This window comes from Phyllostomus discolor, chromosome 5, assembly GCF_004126475.2.
Source record: "Phyllostomus discolor isolate MPI-MPIP mPhyDis1 chromosome 5, mPhyDis1.pri.v3, whole genome shotgun sequence".
NCBI classification, from domain to species: domain Eukaryota; kingdom Metazoa; phylum Chordata; class Mammalia; order Chiroptera; family Phyllostomidae; genus Phyllostomus; species Phyllostomus discolor.
In genome coordinates this window covers 23452834-23475515 of record NC_040907.2, presented here as the reverse complement: position 1 = coordinate 23475515, position 22682 = coordinate 23452834, and the positions used below count along the sequence as shown (strand labels likewise).

At 41.6% G+C, this 22682-nt stretch overlaps 1 protein-coding gene across 1 annotated transcript in view; it reads right to left on the bottom strand.

Annotated features, from left to right (window-relative positions):
- AGO4 (argonaute RISC component 4) overlaps positions 1-18809 on the bottom strand; it is a 37648-nt gene extending 18839 nt beyond the window's left edge. The window contains exons 1-13 of the mRNA XM_028511683.2: positions 18403-18809; positions 13286-13451; positions 10226-10346; positions 8450-8631; positions 8122-8258; positions 7891-8025; positions 7009-7096; positions 4594-4741; positions 4246-4365; positions 3994-4122; positions 3617-3750; positions 2315-2499; positions 814-973 (exon numbers count right to left, since the gene is read on the bottom strand). Coding sequence (XP_028367484.1) covers positions 814-973; positions 2315-2499; positions 3617-3750; positions 3994-4122; positions 4246-4365; positions 4594-4741; positions 7009-7096; positions 7891-8025; positions 8122-8258; positions 8450-8631; positions 10226-10346; positions 13286-13451; positions 18403-18421 — 1724 coding nt within the window. The 5' untranslated portion in view covers positions 18422-18809. The remainder of the gene's footprint in view (positions 1-813; positions 974-2314; positions 2500-3616; positions 3751-3993; positions 4123-4245; positions 4366-4593; positions 4742-7008; positions 7097-7890; positions 8026-8121; positions 8259-8449; positions 8632-10225; positions 10347-13285; positions 13452-18402) is intronic.
- Between the last annotated feature and the right edge of the window lie 3873 nt (positions 18810-22682).

Sequence of the window (22682 nt, the reverse complement as noted above, 5' to 3'; positions counted from 1 at the left end):
GCAGAAAATATTCTCTGTATCTATATCCACAGAATATTTTGACAGTTACCAGATGGGAGAGGGGTTGGGGGCATAGGTGAAAAAGGTAAAGGAATTAAGTACAAATTGGTAGTTACAGAATAGTCATGGGGATGTAAAGTACAGCATAGGGAATAGAGTCAATAATGTTCTAAGCCCTGGCTGGCGCAGCTCAGTGGATTAAGTGATGGCCTGTGGACCAAAGGGTCACCAATTTGATTCCCAGTCAGGGCACATGCCTAGGTTGTGGGCCAGATCCCCAGTAGGGGGTGTGTGAGAGGTAATCACACATTGATGTTTCTCTCCCTCTCTTTCTCCTTCCCTTTCCCTCTCTCTAAAAATAATAAAACCTTTTTTTAAAAAGAAAAAATTTATATATATATATATATATATATATATATATATATATATATATATATATATGGAAAGAAAAGTTGGCCCTGGCTGGTGTGGCGCAGTGGGTTGAGCGCTGGCCTGCAAACCGAAAGGTTGAAAGGTCGCTGGTTTGATTACCAGTCAGGGCATACGCCTGGGTTGTGGGCCAGGTGCTCTGCTGGGGGTTTGCAAGAGGCAATTGATCAATGCTTCTCTCGCACATGGATGTTTTCTCCCTCTCTTTCTCCCTCCCTTCCCCTCTGTCTAAAAAATAAACAAAACTCTTTTTAAAAAAGAAAGAAAATTGAAAAATAAAGAAAAAGTAATCAAGATGCATACTTGAGGTTTGTGTGCTTTACTGTAAATTACGTAAGTTAGAGCTTAATAAAAAAGTGGGAAAAACAGAGTTCAGAATCTTACCTTTGATGAGGTACAAGCACGTTGTTAATTCCTCCAAGCTTTGCATTTATCTTCAGGCAAAGGTTGGAAAGAGTCTGGGGTGAGGTCTTCACTACATTTTTTACCTGGACACATTGCGTGGCCATACCCAGGAGGGTATCCCCAACACGTTTCACCTCCGCTACAAAAATAATTAATTGATTTTTTAAATGTTTAAATATTTTCTTAATTACTAAGAGTAGAGGGGAAAATCCATACTGACATTTACAGAGTGCCTACTATATACTGTACACGGTGCTAGATGCTTTTCTTGTGTGGTGTTTTTCATTTGCTAAACCCCAGGGCATTTTTTTTTCAGTTTGGATAGGACATCTCCCACCCCTTTCCTTATCTCCCAAAGGCCTTTATTTGTTTTCCAATTTTATAAGTACCTCCCACTAACTGATTGTGCCACTGGAGCTCCAGTTTTTAAATTTTAATTTATTGATGTTTAGAGAGAAAGGAAAGGAGAGACAGAGTGAGAGACATCAACTGGTTGTTCCACTTATTTATGCATTCATTGGTTGCTTCTTGTGTGTGCCCTGACCAGGGATTGAACCCACAACCTTGGCATATCAAGATGATGCTCTAACCAACTGAGCTACTCAGCCAGGACCAGGCCTTTAAACTAGCCTACTTCTTTATTCTACAATGCTGCCTGCTACCACTCACTCAGTCCCTGGAGGTTCCTTTTCCCGCAGGACTGGTCTGACAAAGGATTCAATCTCCCTGGCTACCCCTTCTCACTCCAGGCATACCAGCCCATTGAATTTTCCCCTCCTCTCCACCTCAGCCTTTTTTTTTTTTCTCTAAACATTAGAGATAAACTGAAGGTAACAAAAGAAGCAAATACAGAGAGGGTTGAAGATATTTTACAAAGTTCAGACAGCTTGGTCTACAGTTTCCAAATCCTTCACTTACATAATAGCCAGAAGAACTTCGCATCATTCTTCTAATAGATACAAACTAAACAGCTCCTTCTCTGGAAGTGGTAGGTTCCTCTCCTCTTCCCCACTACAATATTCCTCAGTGTTTTTAACCGACATTCCAGGTCTCCCTGCTTTGGGGGCTATGACAGAATTCCACTACATGCCCAGTCCTCACTTCTACTGCATTTCCTGGCCCCATGCCCATCTTCCCCCACATGGGTTGGATAGGCCAATACAGCTGGTTGTGGCCAAGAAGTTGCAGATGCTAAGAACCTTCCAGAGCTCTCTTTTCTCTCTGCCATGAAGCCTGTAACATTCCAAACAGTGACTGCTCTGCCAGCCCAGGTTTTAGGAGTGAAAATGATAGGATGACAAGGAACAGAGGCTGCAGTCTACCTGCAATGGATGCACTGCAGGAGCAAAAAGCAAACACATGGCTGCTTGCAGCCCCAGAGAGTCTGGGATTGTTTGTGACTGCAGCATATTCTAGCTTATCCTGTCTGTCACACCTACTATAGAAACCATCCTTCATTCAACCTTAAAGGGGTCCATACCATATACTGGCGTCTTCCCGGGCAAGATCACCACTATTAGCTGAAGGCCCACATATGTCATTTTCAGATGTTTAAACATGGGCTCCACGCTGTCTGCACCTTGTGCGTATTTGCAGAAACATGGCTGGCCCTGGATGGGCATTCCTGCATCCTTAGAGATTTTACGGAGCTGGTCAGTGAAACTCCTGTTAAAACAGAACCAGTGGCACACTGCTTTCATTTCAGAGTACATACTTAGTATTTATTTCCCTCTATGATACTTCCTTCAATTCTGCAAATTCTTAGCCAAAATTAGACACAAACAAATAAACAACAAAATTTTTTTTTAGCTATTTGAGAAAAACAGACTGGGTGTTGTATCATTACCATGCAGAAGAATCTGTATTGTTAAACTATCGAATTATCATTTTGAATTTTTAAATAGTTATACTTAAGGCCCCAGGGATTCAAATAACATTCCTGGCCAAAGATTTTTTTTTTTTAAAAAACATGCAAGTTAGTAATTCTGGACTGAAGAAATGCAAGGTCAAAATTTCAGGCAATGTGTACTTGGGTAAGCCTGCTATGAGGATAGCTGGGTGAGCTCTTGTAAGCAAGGGTTCAGTTGAGAACCCGGACACACTCTGTTACACAATCACTGCATTTAGGGTGACATTCAGACTAGCAACACATGTGAATGAACACAATGGCAAAAGAAATCATCACTTCAAAAAAGAAAACCTCATTACAAAATTTTGAACGTTGGGTTTCAGGAGTTACTCCAGTCTATGTATAAAGCTTTCAGAATAGTTTCTTTTGTGCGTTTGCCAATATTTTGTAGGATTCCTTCCTTTCATCCCAGCTCCCTTTCTCTGCCTCGATTTCTCCCCTCTTCTCACTCCCTTCGCCCAGACAGCCGCCTCTGTGAGGCATGGACCAGCGATCTTAGGCAGTGACCTTTTAGTAAAACGTGCTTGCTAGTAAATTAGAATGGTTAAAAATAAACTCATTTTTATCTTAGCTGGAAGGATACGATTAATACCAAAGAAAGCTTCACTGAGAACCCACAAATTTGCCAACGGGCAATGCTTCAACCCTGTGAGTCACAGATGTCTGCTCTACATGTAAGGCAGCTGAGTCAGACTCTCAATGTATTTCCCGAATTGGCAATTTATTACAATACAAGGTGCTTCTCCTAGAGCCAGACGGTGTCACTACAGCAGTCAGGGATTTGGTGCCAGTGCACACAGCACATTCACAGAGAGATGGCATTTTTCATATCTGGAAGTGATATTACTAAGCTGAAAATACGAAGATACTCACTTTAGTAAATCTTCCCTACATTGTTTCTGAGGCGCAAAACAAGCAACTGCCCAAACTTTAATTTCAATGCCAGCATAAAACTGCTTTCCTCGCATGTCCCAGACACCCTGGTTGGGTGTGGCTACCGTTTTATTCTTTAAAAACAAAACAAAACAAAAAAAAGAAACAAAAGAAAAGAGAAAAGACATTACAATCTAAGGCCATTTGAATATTGATGAGGGGATAAACAGAACTCTAGGTGGTATTAGCCAAAAGACAAAGAGCAATAATAAGCATAACTATGGGCAAATTCACTGTGGCGGTGTAGAAAAGCCCTCAGTTACTCTGTTTTTGACTGGTTGTTGGAAGAAGCCTGATGAACGAAAGGAAAAGCTTACCCGGCCTCCATACTGTAGCATTGGTGCTGGAAGTACCCTGCCTGTGAGCTCTGTCATTTCATTGTGGACAACAATACCAAATTCTTTAAGGTATGGGTCAGGTCCACCCACCATGCTGTTACTCTTCACCTAAAGAACAGGAAAGCCTGCATATATAAGAACCGAAGAGTAACTGTGTCCCATCAGGAGTTTTCTACTGCGTTGTCTTTGTATCTCAGAGCTAGCTTGTCTTAAGGGCCATGCCTTACTGACCAGTCTACTGATTTCTTCCTGTCTGTCGGGAGCAGATCTTGCCGTGGCTTTGATCATCGTGGACGTCTGATTGTCTGTGAGTTTCTTTATACATCGCTGTCCTGCCACTATATTACAGACCTACCAAGAGGCAAAGAGAAATTCGTTTGTGTGATGGGCTTCTATATCTTAAGCCTTTGACCAATTCTACCTTACATCCGTTCCCCCCGCCCCTCAAAAATGAAAGTTTTGTTATATAATCAGCCCCCAATATTTTAGAGATTGACACTAAATTCTACCACTTGCTTAGATACGATTTTGTTTCTTGTTCAAGAAACTGGCAGATTGGCAAAAGAAAATTGAGCTTACCTCAAGTGGCAAGTACGTATGCTTTTGTTCCTGTCCTACTTGCAGACACGGAAGATGGGGGTATTTCAGCTGCAGACTGTACTTTTGCTTAAAATATTGAGCTACAGTACACTCCATAGCTTGACCATTTTCTAGCTGTAAAGGAAAACTACAGGAGACAATGTCTTTTTAGAAATGTCAAGTTCTCTCTTCTCAAACAAGCAAACAAACAAAAGTCTACTGACATTTTCTACCTTGATCAGTCACTTAAAAACAAAGGTCAATCTTTACTTGTACATTTTCACTTAAGTCATTTTGGTATTTAATCCAAACAGTGATCACGCTGGAATTTTCCATGTTTTTTTAAAAACTAGAATGAGAAAAAAGTATAATTAAAGTTTAAAAAGAACTTAAGACCAGAAGCTACAGAATCAGAAATTACAGAGATTCACTAGAGGTCAGTTAATACCTACAAATACAATCTCTCATTGGCTTCTTATAAATAGAAATTTTGTTTGCTTAAGAAAAAAAAATTTGGGGGGGGGGCAAAATGAGTGTGTAGCATAGTGATTGGGCCCACATTTTCAGATAATTAAAATGTCCCACTAAACCAGGACAAATATATGTGGATGCGGAGGCAACAAGACCAAAGACATGAAACTGAGACTATGCTAGGATACTTTGTATAAACTGAGGAGGCTGATTTAAGAGACTGTTTATTCGACCCTTCCAGTGGGCAAATTATGTCTAATACTTGGCACAATACTAACTTTAATGTCCCTTTCTTTATTGTTAAACCCCACGAAGTAACAACGCAGTGAGTATCACCTATGTAACACTCGTGTAACTCTCCTAGTCTGAATTCAGAACGCCAGGTTGTAAACAAGCAGGCTCCTGACCACTTCAGTGCAATTAGGCATCTATGTCTGAGGAGAAAATCATGTGTTCAGCCCCATATCGATCCAAGAAGGTTTACATTTCTGGACTAAAATCAATGCACTTATAGGAAATAAAGGCATGTTTAAAATTGTTTAGAGGTTAAGTTTATTTGACATTGCAAAATGAAGAAGGAAAATATTACTTGCTATGATGACTACATTTTAATTACTGTGAAAGGTTCACGGTCTATACTGTAAGATTATGCTGTACTAAAAACTGGTGGCTTTCTGCAGATTCTAAAGTCCAAGTGATAAAATAAACTTGAAATTAAAAGTTTATTTCCTTGAAAAAAATTAAAGAGAATAAATTTATGTGCTTTTAATTTTCATGCAATAAATTATATAGGTATGTAAGTATAGTTATTCTTATAGGGTTGTAAAGTCATTAAACAATGAAAAAGAGACAGTCCCTCTTGAAACAAATGCTAAAATTCTCAATAGTGATTTCCTAAGATTCTGGTAACATTTTCCCCCCTCAAGAATGAGGTCAGTGACATAATATGAAGATTACATGGAATATCACTTTGTAACTCTGAAGAAATTTATGTAATGTGTACATGAGTTAATACTGAAGAATTCGTTCAAATCAGATTGAATTAATATACCACATTTATCCAGAGGTCACCCATCCCCAAAATTTAACTATCTAGACCAAAGGCCTTCAAAGGTGGTTTTGATGTACACTAAAGCTCAAAAATCGAGAACCGTGGATCTAAAACAAAGTCAGATTAGAATATAAGCAAAAAAATTTAAAACATTTTGCAAGGCTTCTGAGTAATCAAAATAATATAAAGTTTATGTATTTAGGTTATTTACTTAGAAGAGACAATATTTATGTTTATCTCAGTCATGAGTTTAGGGATACAGATTACAAGAACAAAACCTACATATATGATGATTTAAAAAACACTCCAGAGTGTAGTTGCTCATTAGGTGTAGCTCACAGTGGACCAGAAGTTGGGGGATTAGGATAATGGGATGGAGAAGTGAAAGTGAGTGCACTGCTGGAGGTGTGCCATGCGCACTGACAGCTGGAAGAAGACAGCTTGCTCCAAAAGGAGGGAGAGCAACCCACACAACTTTGTAACCTGAAACCAAGTTTCAACGGTGACTGGTGCAGGAAACTTTCAATGGCTCCATGATATACATCTTCCCATGACAGCCCCATATCACATACAGGCCTTAATAAACCCTTTGGGCCACGCATTGAGAATCACAAGAGTATAATAAATGATGATCCTATCTGTATCATTAGATAAAAGCTGATCTCTGCTTAGCATATGCTGTTGAAGAGGTGAAACGAATTAAAGGCAGGAAATAAGTTCTACAAATGTCTATCAAAAATTTTTAAAATACTGTTAAAGCTTTGGTGCTTAAATGTGAAGATCTCAATAATTTTGAAAAATTGCAATATCAGATACCAATTCCTCAAATGATGACAGTAGCTTCCTCTGTTAGCAAAAACGTAATGCTGTCATTCTAGACGTGGTTAACATACGTTTGATGACTGGCTGGCCGTCTAGTCACATTGCAAACTCGGTATTTTCGCTTCATTTGTCCACAGTGAGTCACCTCAACTTTAAGACCTGAAGTTGAAAAACAAAGTTAAAACATCAGTATTCCAGTCAGGGCACATGTCTAGGTTGCAGGCCATGACCCCCAGCAACCGCACATTGATGTTTCTCTCTCTCTCTCTATCTCCCTCCCTTCTCTCTAAAAATAAATAAATAAAATCTTTTAAAAAATCAGTATTAATTAGAAGCATAAGGATAAAAACAGATTCGAATGTCTTCAGAAAGATGTGCCATTGCACAGGACATAAGTTGCAAGGACATGGGAATAGTTTCATTACGTGTAGACAAAAAGTCTCGGCTAAGCAGAAAATATGAGAACGCAGATGACTGAAGATTTGCAACCACTTTAATTTATTACTTCATTCAATACATAATTACTATGCATCCATTGTGTTCAGGTGCTAATGAAACATATTCCAGTGAGAGAAGATAGCTAATTACAAGCAAAGAAGAAAAAAAATTCCAAAAGGAAAATAAGCAAACTTGTGTTAGTTTATTAAAATAGAGGTTTTTCAAACACTAAGTGCCTGTTATGTGCCAGGTATTATGCTAGAAACTTTATAAATCTAATTGCGTTTAAGCTTATAAATCTAATTGGATTTAATTCTCACAACAGTCTTACGAGGTACACCTTTACCTTAGAGATGAGTGATCTAAGGCTCACAGTGGTTAAGTAACTTGCCCAAGGTCCCACTGATAGATCTAGCTGGGGTGGGACAACAGCCCAGGTGAGTGTGACTCCAAGACCATGCTCCCTGCACGGTGCTGAACTACCTCTCCAAGACTATAGTAATGCAAACACCTACCTCTGATTTCTTTGGTAAACTTGACACGCTGGGAGTCTGTTAGAGGTTTGGTCTGTTCATTGATGTTCTGAATGTCTAAAACCTCACACATGAACTCAATGATAGGCTGAGCCCGGTAGAAGGCAGTTGCAGATACTAACAAAGAGAGAGGAAGATACTTAGCTTCAGGGTAAGAGACAGGACCAAGAAAATCGGCCAAAAGACTTAAGAGGAAAGAGAATCCCATCCTACCGTCAATATTGAGCATCATATTCCACATGGCAGGTCTCACAGACTGATGAAAGCCAAACCAAACCTCCCTGCCCCCTCCCAGAGGGTGGTAGTAACCTTCTGGAGGTGAGAAAAAGGAACGGCCCACCGGCGTGTACCTGAAGAGATGAAAGTTTGCATGTTTTACAATAAACACTTGAAATGTCTTTCATTTCACTCTCCACTTTATACATTGAAACCAAGTTTAAAGTATGACTTATGTAGAAACCTTTCAATGGCTCCAATACAAACTATCAAAACATAAAAAGGTCCAATATCTGTGGCAAAGAATTCAAACTAAGGTACTAACCTCATGGAGGGAAGGTGTCTTGTGATAACATCAAGTGCTTGTACTGAGTCATCTGGGACTTCATTCAAGTGTCCGGCTAAAGCTTCTAAAAGCAACTGAAGGCTCACAACTGACACCCACTGAACAGACACTTTAAAGGTCTGGTCTTTCCCCTCGCCCGGAAGGGTCACTTCCATATCAACCTGAGCAAGAATACATACACATGTATATTTACAAAGGCTGAGAGAAAGTTCCCAGAAATATTCAGTATAATATATGCATAAAGATATTTACACTTCTGTAATTGCGAACCACCAGAAACAACTTACATGTCCATCAATAGGGAAATGATTTAATATCAAATATTATAGGATATGATTGTTTAAAAATAAGGTAGATGCTACCAAATCTATGAATCTTAAAATCACTGTGCTAAGGGAAATGAGCCAGATGCAAAATGACAAATATTGTGTGACTCCACTTAGACGAAGCACCTAGACCAAAGTCATAGAGACAGAAAGTAGAAGAGTGGTGACCGGAGGCTGGGGGAGGAAGGAGTGGGGAGTTCTGGCTGAATGCGTAGAGTTTCAGTCTGGGAGGATGAAAACTTCTGAGGTGGACAGTGCTCACAATTGCACAACAGTGTGACTATACTTAATGCCACAGAACTCTACACTTGAAAATGGTTAAAATAGTAAGTTCTATGTTATATATACTTTAGCACAGTAAAAAATTTTCTTTAGATATTTTATTTACCTAGTTTTAGAGAAAAGGAGGGAGAAAGAGAGGGAGAGAAACATCAATGTGTGGTTACCTCTCATGCATCCCCAACTGGGGACTCGGCCGGGAACCCAGGCCTGTGCCCTAGACTGGGAATCGAACTGGCAACCCTCAATCCACTGAGCCACACCAACCAGGGCAAATTTTTTTTTTAATTAAAAAATAATAAGAGATGAGAGTAAAGGACAGAAAACTGTACTTGAAGAATGATTAAAATAAAATTAGAAAAAAAAACAGTAATAAGGGTAGCTCAGTTGGTTAGAGCATTATGCTAATACACCAAAGTTGCAGGTTCAGTCTCCAGTCAGGGCACATACAAGAAGCAATCAATGAATGCATAAATAAGTGAAACAAAAAAATTGATGTTTCTCTCTCAAATCAATTAAAAAAATAATAAGGTAGATTTAAATGTGCAGAAAGAACTCCCAGACATACTGTTAAATGAAAAAATATATCAGAACAATATGGAAACAAATAAAAATATACAAACAGCTAGCGCACATAAAAACACCTCAAAGGATACATACCAAACTATTAGAGTAGTTTCCTCTGAAAGGGAAAGTGGGATTGAGGACAGGTAGAGAGGCAGGTCATCAGAGCATTTCTAGATTGTCTAAATGAGTTTATAATAAGTATATATTTACGTATTGCTTTTTTAATTTTAAAAATAAATTTTTAAAAAACTTACTGTGGTATTATGTATATTTTCATAAGTGGGTGTTATATAAAATTCTATAACTTATAAAAACTTCATGTTCAGATTCAGGTAACACTTTAACAATGTGAGAAATTTGGAATATGTATAAATATGACATAATCAACCTAAATTCTAATGTTCATCTAATGTTCAATTATTGATTAACTATGGGAGAAGAGAATATGGACAGAAAAACCTATTATCACTATGGGAAACAACTAAGAATTGAATTGTTATTTGAAGAGGAAACATTTTTGTCCTATGTCATTACTACTAAATCAGGCCCAAATCTAATAAATCATTCTACTGTCAACACTTACCCTATCCCGTCCAATTGGCAATGGATGGGCGGTGTACATGTTTCTTTTGCCATCATAGCCAGGCTGTCGATCACCAAATATTTGCATCTTGAAGTGCCGCACCATTGTATCTACTACCTCCCTTAACAGTAATGGAGATAGTAGAGGTTAGCTTGGAAAAATGGTGAACAGTAAGGAAACTATCACCATACCTTAATCATCTAAATTCAGTTCAAAAGTCCTTGGGAAAAGTAAGCGTTAAAGTGACCATTGGTTTAAGTAATTAAAACAACAGTTAACTAAAGAAAGGTAATAACAAGTGAACAAAAGCAACTATGAGATGATAACAAAAGGGGGGAATAAAAGGAAAGAGTGGGACAAGACAAAAAAAATGGCCCAAATGGAAGAACAGATCAAAGCCCTAGAGCAAATACAACTAAGTGACTAAGAGATAGCCAACCTATCAGATGCACAGTTCAAAGCACTGGTGATCAGGAAGCTCACAGAATTGGTTAGATTTGGTCGCAAATTAGATGAAAAAATGAAAGCTATGCTAAGTGAAATGAAGGAAAATGCACAGGGAACCAACAGTGATGGGAAGAAAACCGGGACTCAAATCAATGGAGTGGACTAGAAGGAAGAAAGAAACAACAAAACAGAAAAGAATGAAGAAATAAGAATTTTTTAAAACGAGGAGAGGCTTAGGAACCTCCAGGACATCTTTAAATGTTCCAACATCCGAATTATAGGGGTATCAGAAGGGGAACAGGAAGAGCAACAAGTGGAAAAGTTATTCAAACAAATAATAAAGGAGAACTTCCCCAATCTGGCAAGGGAAATAGACTTCCAGGAAGTCCAGGAAGCTCAGAGAGTCCCAGTGAGGTTGGACCCAAGGAGGAACACACCAAGACACATCATAATTACCTTAGCCAAGATTAGAGATAAGGAAAGAATCTGAAAAGCAGCAAGAGAAAAGAAGACAGTTACCTACAAAGGAGTGCCCATCAGACTGTCATCTGATTTCTCAAAAGAGACCTTGCAGGCAAGAAGGGGCTGGAAAGAAGTATTCCAACTCATGAAAGGCAAGGACCTACATCCCAGATTGCTCTATCCAGCAAAGCTATCATTTAGAATGGAAGGGCAGATAAACTGCTTCTCAGATAAGGTCAAGTTAAAGAAGTTCATCATCACACAGCCCTTATTTTATGAAATGTTAGAGGCACTTATCTAAGAAAAAGAAGATAAAAAACATGTATAGTAAAATGACAGCAAACTCACAATTATTAACTACACTTAAAACAAAAACCAAAAGAAACTAAGCAAACAACTAGAACAGGAAAAGAACCACAGAAATGGAGATCACATGTAGGGTTAGCAACAGGGGAATGGGAGGAGGAGAGAAGGGGAAAACGTACAGAGAATAGGTAGCATAGATGGTAGGTAGAAAATAGACAGGGGGAGGGCAAGAATAGTATGGGAAATGTAGAAGCTAAAGAACTTATGACACATGGACATGAACTAAAGGGGGGGGGGGAATGTGGGTGGGAGATGGTGTGCAAGGTGGAGGGGAATGAAGGGGGTGGAAATGGGACAACTGTAATAGCATAATCAATAACATATATATATATATATATATATATATATATATATGAAAGAGTGATAAGATTTATGACATCCTCTCATTCTCCTGCTTTCCAAATCCCTCTATGATAAACATAGCCTTACAAGAGAGAATACCCTCTCTCAGGTATCTAAGTGTGGCATGTTCATATTGAAAATGATAAGTTTTTTTTATCAAAATATACATTCTTCATGGCTGGCATAGCTCAGTGGATTGAGCTCGGGCTGCGAACCAAAGCATCCCAGGTTCGATTCCCAGTCAGGGCACATGCCTGGGTTGCAGGCCATGGCCCCCAGCAACTGCACATTGATGTTTCTCTTTGTCTCTCTTTCTCCCTCCCTTCCCTCTCTAAAAATAAATAAATAAAATCTTTTAAAAAATACATTCTTCTTCAAGTATACTGGTTTTGGAAAAGAAAGTGGGCAGAAATTCAGAAATCCGAGGATCAATAAATCTAAGATGCACCATACGCAAAGGGGTAATTCAACCTCTTTGACTAATGCTGGCTATTTATAATTCTGCATACTCGCTCGTTTTATCCCAGAGCGTTCCCAAGCAGTGTAGAGAAGGGAATGTTGTGAAATATCCTCATTCCACAAAGACTACCAATGTGGTTTCTTTCTTTTTAGAAAGAAAGCCTTTCTCTCAAGCATGCATAGCTTTACTGAAGTGTTCTTGCATATATGCCAGATCACACCGTGTGCAGGCCCTGAAGTAAATGCAGTTGCAGGAAAACAAGAGTACATAGTTTAAGTCGGAGTCTGTGAGACTTTGGAGTGATAGAGTCAATGAAAAGTCAGCTGCTGTGTTTTACCAATGTTAGCGATAACGAGAGCATTCTCAGAAAAGCAAGAATCCTAATACTGAAGACTGCTTGAAGAGCAAAGTATGGAAAAAAGGAAAAGGAAAATGGCTGTTCTCAGCACCCTGTGAGAATACATGTCTTCACACTTGGTAAATTCCTGTCACAGAGACCATAATGCTTAAATCACCTCATCCACATCCCTCTTGGATAATGCAGAATTAAACAGAGCTTCTTTCTCAGCTTACTTTCTTCAGTACTCCAAGATGATCCATCTGTCTTTCCACTTATATTTTTCTCATGTCCATCACCAACACTTAATAATAAAATCTGAATTTCCAGATAGTTCTATTTCCCATAGACACTAATGTCTTCTTCACCTACTTTTATAAATTTCTGCTACCCTTGGACAAGAAAGAGTGACTTTCTTCCTTCAGTAAGTGTTTACTGATTGAACTGGGGTGTAGCCAGCACTCTGCTAGAATCTGGGGAGGATAACCAAGTACGAGACAGCAAAGGAACTTATCATCTCAGAGAAAAACAAAGCCTACATGTTGAAAGAATTAGAAAACAACAACAAAAAATTAGAGAACAGTAGGATATATAAAAAATAAATTATACGGCATTTATGTAAAAGTCTACTCTTTCTCATCCTTACCTGTTGACTCTACGAGGCCGTTTTTCTGGTTTAATGTCCACATCATAGTGATACACATCTATTTTGGGAATCTGAACCTGAAAATGATTGGCTAACAGTCGAATGGGTTTCCCAACAGTTCCAAGGCCAGGACGGCGGGGTGGCTGGAACAGGCTGGTCGGAGGCCCTGCAGAGATTGAAAGACATTCTATGTGCTTTTTGGTCAGGAAGAATGATATTCCCTTCATGATGATGATGATGATGATGACAACTACAATTACTGAGATCTTACTATTCACTAAACATACTAAGAAATAAAAGAGTTTGAGGAGTCTTTTTTATCTAAGGTTCTCTAGATTTCCAATATTTTACCATGTTGCTATTATTTTGAATATGAGGAACATCAAAATTACATAGACAGTATGATGAACTCCTCTCAGGCGTCAGCTACTGCAGAAAGCCTTTTATGAGCATCATGGATCTACAGACAGGCTTACAAAATTATGTGCATTTTAAATAAAAATCCCTAGACCCTGGGTGCCATCATCACATTCAGGATAAAGAGGATCCATTAATCTTCCGCAAATCAGCCTGCATTACTATAGTTTGTAGAGACAGCAGGAGGTTAAACAGCAGCTATATTTATCAATTTACTTGTTAATTTAGATAGTGAAACAATATCAATAATGTTAAACTTTCTTGTTTATAACCTGATGTTTTTAGAATCTGGATAATGTGATATTTTCTCATCATAAGGTCTATTCATTTAACCTTAAAAGAGGTTTGTTTGTTTTACTTATTTATTTATTTATTTATAAGGTTTGTTTATTTAACAAACATTTATTCACTTATTACACGTCTAACCTGCACTATGGACTCAGAAAAAAGACAGCTTCTGTCTTCAAGAACTTGCAGTCCTTCTCGACCCGGGGGAGATTTTGCGCCCCAGGAAACAGGCAAATGTCTGGAGATATTTTTAGTTGCCACACTTGGGGATGCTACTGACTTGTAGTGGGTTTGGGAAAACACAGTCTGGGAAATATTTGTCTACAAAAAAACCTTCCTCCTTTCTGAAGATAATGTCAAATAGACACGGGCCTAAAAATATACATATTTTCTGCTATGAATAGGTGTTCAGTAAAGTGGGCTATGGTTACCGTGGAAAGTTACAACAGGCTCTTTTATTGCAATGGCATTTTACCAAGAACAAAGACAATTCACTGAGGAAAGAGAATTCTGATGCAAGATGCTGTCTTGTCCATTATCACTTAGGAACATCAAAGCAAAAGCTTTAATGAAGTTTGTGCTGACAGATCACCATAAACAAATTCTTTAAGTACTGAATCTTTGCACGTATTAAACTCATTGTTCATTCATCCCCTAAATTCTACTCATCCTTCAAAACTCAGGTCAGGTGTGCCCAACTTGGAAAGCCTTTCCAGAATCTCCCAGACTGGAGGGTGTATATCCTGTGTTCCCAAGACCCTCCGGATAATGGAGCGCTTAGCACAAGTACTTAGAAACGACCTGCTAAATTAATCTGTTTCTTCCACTAGACTATAAACTTAGAGGAAATGGACCTCCACTTCATCGTTACCTCCTCAAGACCTAATTCAATGACCAGTACATTGTAGAAATTCAATAAATGTTCAACTGACCACTACCAATAATCCTTGTAGCAGTTCCAAATAGAAACTAAACAGAAACCCAATCATTCCTCAAACCCAAGAATTGAGCATTAGTTTTCATTAAAGCAAAAGCATATAATTTATACTAAAAATACTATTGCTTGGAGATGAGTTCCACTTCTGGTATAAAAGGGGATCTGCTCTGGGTGTGATAAGACATTATAAACAAGGTGAGAGGTAAATACTAAATAATAAATAATATCAGAGGTGATTGGCACATTGAATCAAATCATACAGATAAGTCAGCCCTGCATATCCCAACAAACACTTAAGCAATCATTGTATCATCAAGTTGGATGAAATCCAGCTTGATGATAGAAATTTTGAATCAGAAATTTGGGTCAAATAACTTACTAAAGGATATATGACTTTAACTTAATTTTATTTTATTTGTTCCTATTTCCTGCTCAGCTTGAAGACTTCGATTTTAAATTGTGACTAGAACCCAGGTCTCCTAACTGCCAGTCCAGTGCCCTTCCTCCCCAGTACACTCCACAATCCTGCGGGATCTCTACCTCGCTAAACTGCTTGGTACCAAAGAGACAGAAACAGAGGACATGAGCGAAAGGGGTTAAGAAGTAGAGAAAAGAAAACAGTGTTTCTTTTCATTAACAAGAAAGAAAAGTCAGAAGGTGAACAATCATTTCTTTTAATAAGTGTAGAAGATTTATTTAGAAAACTATACTCTAAAATTTTCCATTCCAAAAGCTGTTTTTTCTTTGAGTTTAGCAAACTACTTACGAAGAAAAGGCCCAGTGGCTAAAGTTCTGGCACCAAACTGCCTGGGTTCCGATCCTGGTTTGCCACTCCCTAACTGCATGACCTCGGTCAAGTTTCTTAGCCTCTCTGTGCCTCAGTTTTCTTATCTATAAAAAGGGAATATGTGGTAATAATAGCATCTAACTCTTAAGGCTATTGTGAGGATCCCATGAGATAATGTATATAAATGGCTTAACACAGTGCCGTGTAATAATAGTAAGGGCTCAGTAAATGTTAGCTAGTAGATTATACTTGCATACATATTACGGTGCTTGAATGTCCCTGGGCTTTATATTGGGGGGGGTCACAAAAATTTGGTGACAAAGTCAGAAGATTACTTCTTCCAAAAAGGAAACAAATATGATAACATAGATTGGATGAAGTTAACCTTAAAAGAAAAGGAGGGCACTAGAGCAGGACAGATGACCCAGACTCACCCTCATTTCACCTTGAGACCTGATCAAGTCAGTGAGGCTCTCTACATTTCTTCTCTCATCTGTAAAATGGGGATAATGTCTGTTTTGCTTACTTCACCGAGAATCAAATGAGCTAATAACTATGAAGGCACTTTCCAAACTGTGAGGCACTGTAAAAATAGAAGTTATCACTACTATGACCAAAAGAAATGGTATTGAATATATTTCCAAGTTATTGTTGTCCAAAACAGAAATGGGGTGAGGGAGAGCAGAGGGAGACTAAAAATACGTCAATAACCGTTCAAGTGAGGAGGGCACGAAGCTCCAGATCAGTGTGCTCTAAACAAAGAGGCAGGAAAGCTCCTCGAGGCTCTAAAACAACCTGGACAAAACATCCCACAAGACTTCCAACTCCCTTTGCTCTGGTTCTTTGCTTGGCATGCAGCTTCTTGTTATTAACTGGGTTTCCAAGGTACTACGACACCAAAAGAGGAGCTTGCCAGAGAGCAGACAAGAAAATGTTCCAGTCAACAGAAAAGATCTATGTGACATTTCAGCTTATTCATTAGCATTTCATAAATGTGGTTAGTGAGAATTCATTTTCACGATCCTAGGTGAACTGGTAAGTTCTCAAATCTGCAAAAGCTAAAATCAAATAACAACAAAAAAATCCCTGGGACATTCCTAACACCACCAGGTTGATCTTTGCCATGAAAATCAGTTTGTACACACAGTTACACAGTCTCTTTTCAGTACCAGTTTGCAAAATGCAACAGTTGCTTCAATGACCAGTTACTAACAGGGGAGGGAGGGAGGGAAGGAACCTTTGTTAGTATCTATAATGCACTGGTCTCAACAAGACTTCTCACGTACATTATCTCATTTCATTCTCACAACAATCGCACGGCAGTAACTATTATTACTTTATTTTATAGATGAGGAAGTGAAAGTTCAAAGGAATTAAGTAATTTGCCCAAGGTTATACAACTATTAAATTACTAGATTGGATTTGAACAGAAGTCTGTTACATTCCTAAAGACTTGATCACGCCTTTAGCCGGGGGCTATAGTTGAAGTAACCCAGCATAATACTCACACTGAGGTTTATCAAATAATATTACTGTGACAAAAGCAATTTATTTTTAAAAGGCATATGAAATTTTATTATGAGGTCCTTTTGAAAAAAAATAGTTTGAACAGGAAATTAAGGTAAGATTAAGTCATTCAGTGCTGTAAACAAATTCTAAGTTAACAAACCTGGAAAGTTTCCAAACTCAAAAGGTAAAGTGAATTTTCTATGCACTAAAAAATTTAAATGTTCTACAACTAAGTCCACTATATAGGTAAGGTTTGATAGTAAACTTAATTCTATTCCAGACCCGAAACCCCTCCCTACTTAGCCAAAGCATTAGAAACCTGTTGGGGTTGGAGGTGGGAGCACCAGACTCCGGTCTGCCGGGCAGTTGTTACAACCTGGAACAGTGCCTCTGATTAGGGCAGAGTCGGGGAGACAACCAGAGCCCACTCATAATGACAGCAAATTACAGTTTCCAAAGCACTTTCTTCATCTGATCCTCGCAACTTACTCATAACCCAGTTAGAAGGAACTCAGGGCATTAAAGCCTGTGGTGGAGCGGGCTGCCTGCCAACTCGCTTGTCACTAGGGTGTTAGTCCAGACAACTTTGGGACTGTCACAGGGACAGACAGATAGACAGAGCCATAGGATCATAGGATCATATGGGCCTTCAAGAAAGGGTGAGTACTTTACCCCTTGGCCTTGGGGGCAAGGGGCATTCCTTATCTGAGGGCTCTGGACGTCTGCCAGTGCGAAGAAAAATAGGGCTGCAGCCCAAAACCAAGAATACCCCTGGTAGTAGGTGGGGGACCTTCCCAGTCCAGTCCAGTCCAGGCCAGGCCTCCGCAGCGCACCAGCCACAGACCATCCCTTCGGAGGCCGGAACTGGCCTCGTCGCAACCACCTCCCTGAGGTTGGGTCAGGTCTCCCCTCTACTACCTGGAGGCGCGAGTCACCTCCTGAGCTACCCTTCCTCAGACCTCCAGACCCCACACATCTCTCCAAGCTGGGGCGCGGTCCCCGCCCCCGAGGCCCGGGTCAGCTCTCTTCGCCTTGTGCAATGGGGCACGGTCCCATTCCCCGGGGCCTGACGGCCCGAACCCGGGTATGCCCGAGCCGTTGGGGGCGACCGAGAGCGACAGTCCCGCCCGCCCACCAACCCGTACCGGGGCCCCATTCCGGCCCGTGCGCTCTCCTCACCTGGTCCCAGCGCCTCCATGGCGGCGGCGGGGGCCGCCTCGCCCCGGTCCCCGGCGCCTCCCGCTCCGGGCCCCGCCGCCGCCGCCGCTGCGTAACGCTTGATCTCCGGAATATTGGCGCTGGAGGGGAGCGCCGCGGAGACGCGGGCGCTGGGCAGGGGGCGGCGGCGGCGCCTAGCCCGGCGACAGGGACCCGACTCCCGCGGCTCTTCCGGCCTCAGCGACAACAAAAACAATCCCCGTCGCCGCCGCCGCCGCCGCTGCCAGCTGGAACGGGAGCGGGAGCCAGCGCGCGCGCCCGGCGGGCGGGGACGGGGCGCGGGGTGCGCGCGGCCCGGGGTCCCGGGTCGCGGAGGGGGCGTGCGCTGCCCTGGAGACCGGGCGCACCGAGCCCTGCAAGGGGCTGGAAACGCAGACGGGGCTGGGCGGGCGCGCGCCGGAGGGGGCAGTGCCCCGAGGACGTGTCGTGTACGCGCGCGCCCGCCCGCACTGCCCTGTCTGCCCAGGGCGGCCATCCCGGGCACACGACTTTGCAGGGGATACGTGCGGTCCTCCCAGGGTGTCCCGCCACACAGTGCCCTGCGGAAGATCGGGATTCCAGACCCCGCTGATCCACAGACACAGCCTCCACTTCTGTCAGTGGAAAGTGTCCCAAGATTCACATCAGGCACCTCTCCTTCCGCCCTCTTCAAACTACTTTCTCCTCTGTCAGTCTCCCTCTCCCTCCACTGTCCCGGGACAGAGAACACGAATCACCACGGGGCAGCGCTTTCCCGCCATTTCCTCATCCAACACCACATACCCAGTTGCCCTTCCCTCCCAGTGCAGTCAGAAAGCACCACGGAATGGACCGTGATGAATGATGCATTCTCTCACTGGTCCCATGACAAGGGCCTCTGGTCAGAAAGTCACCAGCCAACTCAAAAGAGAGCGATCTTGCTTCCTCTGACGACTTCACCCTAGCAGCCAAGAGCTAAGGAAGCAGTGTCCTTGGAGCCATGGTCAGCCCAGCAGGCCTAGCATCTTCAGGGCTTCACCTGGGACTCGAGTTGGAGAACACAGGCCAAGAAGCTGTTTCTTATCAGCAGAATCAGGGGATGGGGAGTGCTCTCTGTCCACCAGTTAAAAAGAAGGACTTAAACAACAGAAATTCATTTTCTCATGTTCTAGAGTCTAGACATTCAAGATCAAGGGTTGGTTTCTTCTGATATCTCTTGTCTCTGTACGTGTCTGCGTCCAAATTTCTTCTTCTTGTGACTTGTTTAAGGACACAGGCCATAATGGATTAGGGCCCACCTGATGGACTTTTGTTTTAACTTAATTATTTCTTTAAGCACTTTATCTCCAAATACAGTCACATTCTGCACTGAGGGTTAGAATTTCCACATACGAACTTTTTTTTTAAAGATTTTATTCATTATTTTTTTAGAGAGGGAAGGGAGGGAGAAAGAGAAAGAGAGAGAAACATCAATGTGCGGTTGCTGGGGGTTATGGCCTGCAACCCAGGAATGTACCCTGGCTGGGAATCGAACCTGGGACACTTTGGTTCCCAGCCCGTGCTCAATCCACTGAGCTACACCAGCCAGGGCCTCAAAATTTTAAAAAAGACTTTATTTACCTTTAGAGAGGAGAAGGGAGGGAGAAAGATGGAGAGAAACATCAATGTGTGCTTGTCTTTTGCACACCCCCTGCTGGGGACCTGGCCTGCAACCCAGGCCTGTGCCCTGACTAGGAATCAAACTAGCAACCCTTTGGTTCGCAGGCCATCACTCAATCCACTGAGCCACACCAGCCAGGACTCAACAGATGAATTCTGAGGGGGACACAATTCAGCCCCTAACATGTGTAGTGAGATATTTATTTGAGCAGCCATTAGAGCCAAATAATTTTTTATGTATTGATTAATAATGTCAGGGGTACACCATGGCCAGCCACTGTATCACATGTCATCGAATCTTTATAGCCACTTGTAAGGTAGATATTATTAAGGAAGGTATTTGTTCAGATGAAGAAACTGAAGCTCAGGGAAGTTAAGGAAGTCAGGCTCTACATTATATGATATGGCAGTGAAGCATGGACACATTTGAGTTCTATATCCTACGTTCTAGTCCTGCTAATCCCATCCCCTCCTGGTTATGGTATGGGACTTTTAATCAAGTGATTAGATTCTAGTCTACTGATACCAAACTCCAAGTTCTTTCCATAGCATCATGCCACTTCTCTGTTAAACCAGATATTAATTAAAAACAATAATAGCAAACAGAAAGTTTAAAGGGGAGGAAGTATTCACTAAATGAGCAAACCGGTTCAGAGCTAAGAGGATAAGAAAAACCAACTAGAGGACAAGTTCTGTGTTACAACTAGTAGCCACTCCCTTCTTCTCTACTCTAGGCTGAATTCTTCCCACAGTTGAAACAGTGCTAGTGGCTTCTAACCTGCTTTGAGACTGCCTTTCCCACTCTCACTTCCTCACAAAGTTTCTCCATATTATGTCTGGTACCAAAAGCAGAGACCATGCATAGCTTGTTTCCTGTATTGAAAATAGCCTCGGAAACTTGGGTATAAAATGTATTTACTCTACAGTTCCAGTCGGACGGCAATGCCTCAGTCTCTCTGTCTCTCGCCCTGTCATTCTTGATTGCTCTGACGTTGTCATTCCAAAACTCACTCCCATTCAGGTTCCCTCTGTCGCTTTCCTGAAGACCCTTCTGACTGAGCCCTCCCTCCCAAACCAAAGTGCTATAGTCAATAAGCTCCCCTAAACCTCAGCCTGTTTAGCAAGCCCTCCCTCCATTTCCTGCTGTGGCTGAGCAGAAGCCGTGCCCCAGAATACCACTTCCCCCTCAGCTCTGTCTGACGGTGGCTGCTCAGTGCCCATAACCCACACATCTACAGGACAGGGTGAGGGCTGGGTAGAGAGTCGGCAACACATTGCCCTCATTGTACCAAACCTTGAGTTCTTAGTGTTATATTAAAACCACTTGTCATCTGGCCAAACTGCCACAGGACCTCCCTCCATGGTGTAGTTAACTCAGCTCCTGGTCTCACGTCTCAGGCCAGGCCTGGCTCTCATCACATTATAAATCCTTGAGGGCAACGCTTATGCCTTGTTCAGGTATTCAGGCTGTGTCTCTGTTGCCTACCATATTACCTGGCAACAAATGTCTAATCAGGGAAACTAATGGAATGAATGAATGAATGAATGAGCAAGTTGTATGAACAGGGGGAACTAGAAATGGTCCAGCAGAGGTGAAATGATCCAGCCTAGGTGAACTTTCAGCTTCTCCAGAGCACAGATTTTTCAAATCAGATGGTCCTGAGTTCAAATCACAGTTCCAAAACTTACTAGCTCTAAGTACCTGGGACAAGTCCCTCTACCTGCTGCTCAAGGATGGAAGAGGAGGAAGTTAAATCACATATGTGCATATTCCTTTGTCTTTGGCACAGAGTAAGTGCCCAATAGTTACTAATTCTCTTCCCTCCCCTCCTTTCCCACAGCTAAAAGCGGCTTGCTCCACTCTTGCTGTCCTTTGAGAGACAGTGAGCTCAAGTACAAGAGAAGGGAACAGAGCTGTCAGGGACTGAGCATGTTTACACAAATCCTGTGCCTGAGCCACCTGGGGACAGGGACTTGGCTCACCCATCTGGGGGTGAGAGCCAGAACGTGCTCAGTGAAGGTTTATGAATGGAACTGAACTTTTCGAATATGTCAATGCTCCCTAGATGGAGCCAAAAGGAGCATTGCTAGTGGACACTGTGCCAGAAGGCAGGGCTCCAGCCAGCCACCCCACACTGCCCGTGACACTCCAATGCCTGTCTGGGCCACTGGTCTCTGTTGGTGTTTTGATTTCCCTGCCTCTCCTTATACTAACTTTCCACAAGTCTGGAGCTTAGAAGTCGAGGAGGAACTTCTTTGCAGTTGATCAGCTTCGCAGTTGGGCTTTCAGTCCTCTGTAGCGGGGGAACCCTTACTGAAAGAAAAAGCTTTGGTGGGAGCTGAAGTGGAGCCACTCTGGCTGAGGACAGGGACTTGCACTGAACACTCCTGACCTTGCCAAGACGTGCCACCTGGCATCCAAATAAAATTTCTGTCCACCTGCTTCTACTCCATCACCAGACTTGCTCTTTAGAATTTTTTATTGAGATATAATTCACATAGCACAAAACGTACTGTTCTAAAGCGTAAAATTCAGTGGTTTTCAGTGTAGCCACAAAGTTGTGCAATCATCTCTCCTATCTGATTCCAGAACATTTTCCTCACTCCGTAAAGGGACGCTGTGT